The sequence below is a fragment of the Garra rufa genome, chromosome 7 (genome assembly GCF_049309525.1).
Source record: "Garra rufa chromosome 7, GarRuf1.0, whole genome shotgun sequence".
In the NCBI taxonomy this organism is placed as follows: Eukaryota; Metazoa; Chordata; class Actinopteri; order Cypriniformes; family Cyprinidae; genus Garra; species Garra rufa.
In genome coordinates, this window is record NC_133367.1 from 12,951,178 (window position 1) to 12,961,177 (window position 10,000).

Below are 10,000 nucleotides of genomic sequence, written 5' to 3' on the forward strand. Positions count from 1 at the left end.
TCAACTGTATACAAGAGTTTGACCTTTTTCATTTTCATTCATTTCACTCTTTTTTTTCCATTAAGCCACCCCCAATTTATTAATAAGGTGTGTAGCTACTGAACTTGGAGCTCCAAACAGTTTTAAACCAAGGTAATTCGTTCTGGAATGTCCCGTTTATCATTAGAACACTCCTGGAAACGGAACTTCAAAGGCGTATGGCGAATCATGATTGAAAACGGAAAGCGTGAAGTGGTCATGTGATCAATGTGTTTAAGTCATAATTATGACTTAAGTAAGTCATAATTATGACTTAAGTAAGTCATAATTTCGACTTTTTAAGTCATAATTTCGACATAGTAAGTCATAATTTCGATTTGTTAAGTCATAATTTCGACTTTTTATCTCGTAATTATGACTTAAGTATGTCATAATTTCGACTTTTTAAGTCATAATTTCGACATAGTAAGTCATAATTTCGACTTAAGTCATAATTTCGACTTTTTATCTCGTAATTATGACTTAAGTATGTCATAATTTCGACTTTTTAGGTCATAATTTCGACATAGTAAGTCATAATTTCGACTTAAGTCATAATTTCGACTTTTTATCTCGTAATTATGACTTAAGTATGTCATAATTTCGACTTTTTAAGGCATGGATTTTTTTTCTGACCTGGCGGAAACGGGCTTCCATACTTTCATAATTTTTGTTTCTACAAAAAATATTAAGCATCAAAAGGGTTTTCAACATTGATCATACGATTTTTATTTTATTTTTTGCCAGGATTCAAAATATTTAAAATAAAAATCTTTTATAACATCATAAATGTCTTTACTATCATTTTTCAATAATAATTAAGTATAATGGTTCCAAAAATATTAAGCATCAAAATTGTTTCATTGCTTTTGTAACATTCTAAATGTCTGTACTATAACTTTTCAATGATAATAAAAAAGTACAACAGTTTTCACAAAAATGTTAAGCATCAACATTGTTTTTAACATTAAAAATAAGATATCTTTGATATCATTTGAAATGGAAATTTATTGTAACATTAGAAATGTCTTTACTATCATTTTTCATTAATTTAATTAATTTATATATATATAATATAACAGTTTCCACAAACATATTAAGCATCAACATAGTTTTTAACATTGAAAATAATAATGTACCTATCTGTCTGTATGTATGTATATATCTTTCTAACTATTCCACATTTTTAACCTTTTGTTAAAAAGGACTACTCATTTTTTCAGGGTTATTCCTTGCGAATAATAATAATAAAAAAAATCAAAACAATATGTGCAGTCTATTTTCTTATATTTCTGGCATTTTATGAGTACATTAGCATGTAAATGACCTTAAGAGTCCAACACATGAGCTTGAATTCAATTTGGATTTGATAGGTTTCTTTTATATGAACGTAATGATTACAGGCAGCAGTCCGTGTCCAGTGTGGGGCAGAGGCTGTAAAATCACTCACCCCTCCCTGCCAGATTCACTTTATCAGGGTGCGAGTCTCGCTTGAAATCCTCTAGAAGCTTCATCTCGGATGACATGAACACGGCGCCATCAAACACAGAGCAAGCAGACATCTTGTGCCGGTGCATTAACTTCTTTTCTCACTGTAAACAACAAGTCTTTCTGCAGCTCTCTGTCAATGACAATGTGCAAGGCTTTGTTTACTGTCTGTTGCTTAGATGCGTGACAGTTTCCTAGCAACAGCTCATATAAACTCTGCCATAGGTCATGATTTTATACCTCCACAAAGATAGAAACCAATAAAAGACATCAAACTCAAATTAATTTTATGATTCACAAATATTTGATCTACAGCGTTTACTTCTCACTTCAAGTCAACTGCTTCTTTTTTTAGGTATGCATCTCAGTCTACAGATGGGGCAAAAATACATCAGATAAAAATCATGTGGTATTATTTACACTGAGAGACTCATTTTATTACTCTGTTTTTCATTAGAATTAAAACACTTGAATTTAATACAGTTTTTCAATGTTGACAAACACTGTGATGCTTTAGTAACAAATACTGACAGGGTGAACAATCATTGTCCGACAGGACCCAGCATAGTTCAAACAGTCAAAATAAGCTCTCATCGCTGGCATTTAATTATCTTCATCATCGTCATCCTCCTCCCCCTCTGTCAATTCAATGGGATTCACTGCAAAAACAAAGGCAGAAATAAATTTAGCAATATGATGGTTGAACACCATTCAGAAATGAAATTCAGCATTTAAAAATATATATAATATTACAATACTAACATGTACATACATGGGAATTATGGAGTAAAATTATCTGAAAATGCTGAGGTAGATATTTTGCAGTGTGTAGCAAACTGAAAATTAATATTGCTGCTTGTTTTGTTTTCGTAGTATTAATGTACGCAATCAACTGAATAAAAAAGAAAAAACAGTCCTTGTGTTGGACTATTGAAACTCTCTGGCTGTGTAATCATGCTGACATTTTTGATTGAGTAAAATCATCCAGTCAGCAACCTGCTGCAGTTTCACATATGTGACCCTGGACCACAAAACCAGTCATAAGGTTAAATTTTACAAAACTGAGATATATACATCATATGAAAGCTCAATAAATAAGCTTTCTATTGATATATGGTTTGTTTGGATAGGACAATTATTGGCCGAGATACATCTATTTGAAAATCTGGAATCTGAGGGTGCAAAAAAAAAAAAAAAAAAAAATCAAAATACTGAGAAAATCACCTTTAAACTTCTCCAAATTAAGTTCTTAACAATGCATATTACCAATCAAAAATTACATTGATATATTTATAGTAGGAATTTTACAAAAAATCTTCATGGAATATGATCTTTACTTAATTTCCTAATAATTTTTGGCTTAAAAGAAAAATCTATAATTTTGACCCATACCATGTATTTTTGGCTATTGCTACAAATATACCCCAGCGACTTAAGACTGGTTTTGTGGTCCAGGGTCACTTATGTGAATTAACAAGGAGCCAAAATAATAGTTTTTTTGCAGAACCCTAAAAAACACATAGAATAAAATATGAATATGCCCATGCAAGCTCTTACATGTTATGTGCTGAGCAGAGATGAACACTGGTCCTTTACCAGAGCACAGTTTAAATGTGACAGGGGGAATAAGCTCCAAACCCGGAAAACTAATCTGTAACATAGAGAATTTTAAATTGCACACTAAAAAAAAACTGCACAACTGTAGTAAAATTTAGTTAATTTCCCCCTAATAAATTTCAGTACCGAAACAATGATGACATGTTTCGGTAGTGACAATGTTATGGGATAACACCCCCCCCCCTTAAAAAACAAAGATGCCACTACCAAAATTTCACCAAATATTTTGTTTGTGACCGTTTCGCTAGTGAAAATTTTATAGGATAATATCCCCCTAAAAAACAAAGATGCCACTACCAATACTTCACCAAGTGTTTCGTTTGTGACCGTTTCGGTAGTGACAATTTTATAGGATAACATCCCCCTAAAAAACAAAGATGCCACCACCAAAACTCCACCAAATATTTCGTTTGTGACCATTTCGCTAGTGTAAATTTTATAGAATAATATCCCCCTAAAAAACAAAGATGCCACTACCAAAACTCCACCAAGTGTTTTGTTTGTGACCCTTTCGGTAGTGACAGTTTTATAGGATAACGTCCCCCTAAAAAACAAAGATGCCACTACCAAAACTTCAAGTGTTTCGTTTGTGACCATTCCGCTAGTGTAAATTTTATAGGATAATAGCCCCCTAAAAAACAAAGATGTCACTACCAAAACTTCACCAAGTGTTTTGTTTGTGACCCTTTCGGTAGTGACAGTTTTATAGGATAACGTCTCCCTAAAAAACAAAGATGCCACTACCAAAACTTCACCAAGTGTTTCGTTTGTGACCCTTTCGGTAGTGACAGTTTTATTGGATAACATCCCCCTAAAAAAACAAAGATGCCACTACCAAAACTCCACCAAGTGTTTTGTTTGTGACCCTTTCGGTAGTGACAGTTTTATAGGATAACGTCCCCCTAAAAAACAAAGATGCCACTACCAAAACTTCAAGTGTTTTGTTTGTGACCCTTTCGGTAGTGACAGTTTTATAGGATAACGTCTCCCTAAAAAACAAAGATGCCACTAGCAAAACTTCACCAAGTGTTTCGTTTGTGACCCTTTCGGTAGTGACAGTTTTATAGGATAACGTCCCCCTAAAAAACAAAGATGCCACTACCAAAACTTCAAGTGTTTTGTTTGTGACTGTTCCGGTAGTGATAATTTCATAGGATAGCATCCCCCCCTCCAAAAAAAAAAAAAAAAAAAAATAAATAATTCACTACCAAAACTCCACCAAATATTTCGTTTGTGACCATTTCGCTAGTGTAAATTTTATAGGATAATAGCCCCCTAAAAAACAAAGATGTCACTACCAAAACTCCACCAAGTGTTTCGTTTGTGACCATTCTGCTAGTGTAAATTTTATAGGATAATAGCCCCCTAAAAAACAAAGATGTCACTACCAAAACTTCACCAAGTGTTTTGTTTGTGATCATTTCGGTAGTGACAGTTTTATAGGATAACGTCCCCCTAAAAAACAAAGATGCCACTACCAAAACTTCACCAAGTGTTTTGTTTGTGATCATTTCGGTAGTGACAGTTTTATAGGATAACATCCCCCCTCCAAAAAAAAAAAAAAATGATGTCACTACCAAAACTTCACCAAGTGTTTTGTTTGTGACCATTTTGGTAATGACAGTTTTATAGGATAACATCCCCCTAAAAAACAAAGATGCCACTACCAAAACTTCACCAAGTGTTTTGTTTGTGATCATTTCGGTAGTGACAGTTTTATAGGATAACATCCCCCTAAAAAACAAAGATGCCACCACCAAAACTCCACCAAATATTTTGTTTGTGACCATTTCGCTAGTGAAAATTTTATAGGATAACATCCCCCTAAAAAACAAAGATGCCACTACCAAAACTTCACCAAGTGTTTTGTTTGTGACCCTTTCGGTAGTGACAGTTTTATAGGATAACGTCCCCCTAAAAAACAAAGATGCCACTACCAAAACTTCACCAAGTGTTTCGTTTGTGACCATTCCGCTAGTGTAAATTTTATAGGATAATAGCCCCCTAAAAAACAAAGATGTCACTACCAAAACTTCAAGTGTTTTGTTTGAGACCCTTTCGGTAGTGACAGTTTTATAGGATAACGTCCCCCTAAAAAACAAAGATGCCACTACCAAAACTTCAAGTGTTTTGTTTGTGACCCTTTCGGTAGTGACAGTTTTATAGGATAACATCCCCCTAAAAAACAAAGATGCCACTACCAAAACTTCAAGTGTTTTGTTTGTGACCCTTTCGGTAGTGACAGTTTTATAGGATAACATCCCCCTAAAAAACAAAGATGCCACTACCAAAACTTCAAGTGTTTTGTTTGTGACCCTTTCGGTAGTGACAGTTTTATAGGATAACATCCCCCCTCCAAAAAAAAAAAAAAAACAAAGATGCCACTACCAAAACTTCACCAAGTGTTTTGTGACCATTTCGGTAGTGACAGTTTTATAGGATAACATCCCCCTAAAAAACAAAGATGCCACCACCAAAACTCCACCAAATATTTTGTTTGTGACCATTTCGCTAGTGAAAATTTTATAGGATAATATCCCCCTAAAAAACAAAGATGCCACTACCAATACTTCACCAAGTGTTTCGTTTGTGACCGTTTCGGTAGTGACAATTTTATAGGATAACATCCCCCTAAAACAACAAAACATCACTACTGAAACTCCAAGCATTTCATTCATGACTTTTTGGTAGTGATTTTAGATACTTTTGAACCCAGCACAAAGATGCTAATCAGCATCATAGTTCTGAACAGTGGTACACATAAAAACTAAATGTTAAGGAATAACTCCCAAAAAAATGTGCTTAATTGCAAAACAAAAACGAAAAAAAAAAGCAAAGAATAAAGCAAAAAAAGCAAAAAAAAAAGAAAATGTGTTTGGTATTGACATTCCTTAAAGTTAGACACAGATTTTTCAGACTTTTGTACTAACCATGTGGCTATGAGAGAATATTTTCTGTGCAGTTTCTGCAAGCACTTTCAGAAGTTTCAATCAAACTATGAATCACAATAATACTTCACCATTGGCATACAGTGGCGGAGGGTGGCAATGGGCAATGGTTTGGAAGCTCCTACACCGTCACAGACGGCCACCATATGCATCTCATCTCCTGCCTCCTCACTAAGACATATCTGTGAAAATAGAAATCAGGTCATTTTAGTGTAAAAGCAAACCGGTTAGAAACTACAGATGTGGCTGTAGGTAATTAGGCTCACTTGTACACTTTTTTTTTTTTTTTTTTTTTAAATAGAACATTAAAGAAGTGTAATCATTAAAAAGGTATTTACTCACTCTCATGAACCAAAATGTAAATTACCCATAAACACAAAAGGTGAACTTCATGAATATCCTGGTCTTTTATAATGAAAGTAAATGTAGACTACAAAATAAGAAAAGCATCATAAAAAGCTTCATAAACTGCTAAAAAGCGATGCATTATGGATTTAATCACTTATTCATTCAAGCCTTAAATCAATCAATCCTGGCAAATAAACAACAAGCATGGGTGCCTTTGCATGTTGATGAGCAATGTCCGATTCATGAATGAAAAGAATTGACTAAGAAGATTGATTCAATTAATCAAATGATTTGATTAGTGATTATTTGTTAACAAATCCAAAACTCGAGTTCTAATCATAAACAATCCAGCACAACTATTACCAGCTAACTGGAGAGACAGCTGAATAACAACCCAGCAAGCATTTTTTGGTCTAAAAGACGTCTATTAGCCATGAAAACACAGCCCAGACGTCTAGGCTAAAACAAGTTTGTATTTGGGCTGTCAGTGAAAATTTAATAGACGTCTACAAATATCCCAGTATTAGACTAGTCATCAATTTAAAAATGACAAATTAAAATTACAAAAATTAAACCATAAAACCTTATAAACGCTGCTGAGTTTGCTTACAGGATGGAATATCATACATCTAACTAGTTATTTTGCCAAAAAATGGCATGCAACCAAATTCAAGATTATTTGGGCTGGAAGTGGGTTACACATAGCCGGACTATATCGGGTTTATAGTTAACCCAGATGGTGAAATGACGACTATTGCTTGCTAGGTACAAGTTTCATAAATGACTATGAAGTAACTCCAGGACCTGACACATTACAGTTTTTTAATTGCTTTGGCAACTTATTTTAAGACTTGAATCCACCTTGTTCTTCAACACAGAAGTATGCTTATGGGCGAGACTTCTGGTTAATTAGCTGCTTATAGGGAAATAATAAAAATAATGTGTAGTAAACGGTGAAACCATGTTCATAATTACTTATTTTTCTTTTTTTTAAATTGCTTTGGCAAATTATTTCAAGAATTTTCAAGACAAAAGTCATTATTGTTGTTGGAAATGTTACATATATAGAAAGTATGTTTCCCTTGATGTTTCCCTTCATCAGTCCAATAAAGTAGGGCTGTGCAATTAATTGAAATTCAGTTTCGATTTCTGCTTCAAACGATTATGAAAATGCAATAACCGTGATAAAACGATCATTGCTACTGATTGCTCTTAAAGTGGCCACAAGTAATATTCCTTTTGCCGTCTCTGTGCTTGATGTTAATCAAACAACAAAAGACAAGACAAAATCACTCACTGCTCTTGACGGAGGGACTTTTGTAGTTTGTATAAGAAACAAAGCATGTTTAATTCTTACAGTGAAGACAATGCTGTTTTATTTTACATTCAATTAATTACATTAAATAAAAAATTAATCAATCATATCAAGTTCCAGACCCATTCATAACCATGTTAAATAATCATAAGCAGCCCTACATGATACAGACATAAATGTAGAATGTATGTCATACTCTTAAATATCCACCTATTTCCTGAACACTGAAATTCCCTGTGATTCATATCAAAATACTGTTTTGGTTCTATGGTCTAATTATTTTACATTAGCCAATTAGCTTAGTGTTAGCGCATATTTAACAAATGCTTCTTTCTTGCTGTGTACTAGCTTCTGTTTGCCTTAATCAAATGATTGCAAATCATTAGAGATTGAAGTGTTTATCTACACTTGATTTTCCAGTTTATTGTTGCAGATTGTTCAGATGTAATCAGATAAAAAAAAAAAAATAGAAGATAAAAAAAAAAATGCTCACCAAAGCTAAAACAAGATATTGTAATAGTAATAATAAATAATAAAAATAATAGTAAAGAAAGACAAACTTAAAGGAGTAGTTCACTTTCAGAACAAAAAATATAGATAATGTACTAACCCCCTTGTCATCCAAGATGTTCATGTCTTTCTTTCTTTCTTCAGTTGTAAGGAAATTATGCTTTTTGAGGAAAACATTTCAGGATTTCTCTCCATATAAATGGACTTTTATGGTGCCCCCGAGTTTGAACTTCCAAAATGCAGCTTAAAATAGCTCTAAACGATCCCAGACGAGAAATAAGGGTCTTAACTTTGCAAAACGATCTGTTATTTTCAAATAAATAAAATTACAATTTATATACTTTTTAACCTCAAATTCTCATCTTGTCTAGCTCTGGGTGGACTCCGTGTAGAGATCAAACATTATATAAATTGTAAATGTTTTTAGAAAATAACCGATTGTTTCGCTAGATAAACCCTTCTTCTTCCGCTGGGATCATTTAGAGCCCTTAGAAGCTGCATTTAAACTGCATTTTGGAAGTTCAAACTCAGGGGCACCATAGAAATATTTTCCTCAAAAAACATCATTTCTTTACGACTGAAGAAAGAAAGCAAGAACATCTTGAATGACAAGGGATTGAGTACATTACCTGTAAATTTTTGTTGTGAAAGTGAAGTACTCCTTTAAGTGCCTTTGCATATTGATGAACTAAATGACGCGATGCTTCGTCCAAATCAATGAATCAATGATCCAGTCACAACGATTAGTGGCTCACTTGAAGGAAAGCACGGAACAAAAAGTGTCAGACGAGTTTGTAACGACATGAAGGTGAGAAATGTTGACAGTTTTCATGTTGGCCCAAATCTATGTTACCGTTTTGATGAAAAACTGGTTCTCCAGAAGGTCATTTTCTGCTTGAAAGACAGCCGTGGTCTCAGAGCCACTGAGCACACAACCTTTCAGGAAAGAAAGGGCAAGTAAAAGCATCTTAAACAATTTAGCCAATTGTCGTATAGGAGAAAAATGGTCTTACCCCAGTGAACACATGCTCTGTCAGACACAGATGATGAGCTGGATAATTCAGACAGACTGATTGAAGCTACAGAGTCATTTTCAATAAAGCAGCTTGTCATTTCAGCCAGCACGAACGCTGTTCAGGTGAAACGGCGTGAGGAGAGAGTCTTTGCTTAAGACTTGTCAGCTCGGCCCCAAACGTAAATGTTTGTTTACAAAGAGGCGTTTAATATCCCTTTTCCTAAAAGTATTTAAGGTACAGTCAAGATCAACACATCGAACATTATTACCCTGCAGCAAAGAATGAATAGATATAATGTTTTCATATAAACAGCGATATTCACATGGACGCACACCTGTAAACAGCGAGGAAAACACTGCACGCAGATCACTGATAAATTGGATCTGTTCATGATGAACTTCAGGTGTTTTTGTCTGAGCGCGTGACGCGCTTCATCAGACGCTAGAGGGCGCAAAATGACTTCTAATCAAGTTATTTGCTGAAGAAAGTTTAGCCTACACTGTAGGCCCTACAGCATTAAAAAAACAACTTATTTTGGTTTTTATTTTTTAACTTTATTTAATGAGTAAGCAATTAATGGAGAGGCAGACTTTTAATTTTTTTTAATTTCAAATTATTCATTGAGAAAATGGTTAGCCTAAAGCTTTAACATTTTGCTTAAAATAAAGTCATAACATGTCAGGTTTAATTAAGTGTAAGCATATAGATATAAAAGTATAATGTGCATCCTTTAAAGGCTA

The 10,000-nt window shown here is 33.9% G+C and overlaps 2 protein-coding genes across 2 annotated transcripts in view; both read right to left on the reverse strand.

Annotated features, from left to right (window-relative positions):
- LOC141337934 (nucleoplasmin-like) overlaps positions 1-1,580 on the reverse strand; it is a 13,129-nt gene extending 11,549 nt beyond the window's left edge. The window contains exon 1 of the mRNA XM_073843509.1: positions 1,469-1,580. Coding sequence (XP_073699610.1) covers positions 1,469-1,580 — 112 coding nt within the window. The remainder of the gene's footprint in view (positions 1-1,468) is intronic.
- Positions 1,581-1,939: 359 nt separating this feature from the next.
- The window catches only part of LOC141337936 (nucleoplasmin-like), a 20,268-nt gene continuing 12,207 nt past the window's right edge, over positions 1,940-10,000 (reverse strand). Inside the window, exons 2-6 of the mRNA XM_073843510.1 lie at positions 9,258-9,374; positions 9,098-9,180; positions 6,143-6,253; positions 3,064-3,157; positions 1,940-2,165 (exon numbers count right to left, since the gene is read on the reverse strand). Of these exons, the coding sequence (XP_073699611.1) occupies positions 2,110-2,165; positions 3,064-3,157; positions 6,143-6,253; positions 9,098-9,180; positions 9,258-9,374 (461 nt within the window). The 3' untranslated portion in view covers positions 1,940-2,109. The remainder of the gene's footprint in view (positions 2,166-3,063; positions 3,158-6,142; positions 6,254-9,097; positions 9,181-9,257; positions 9,375-10,000) is intronic.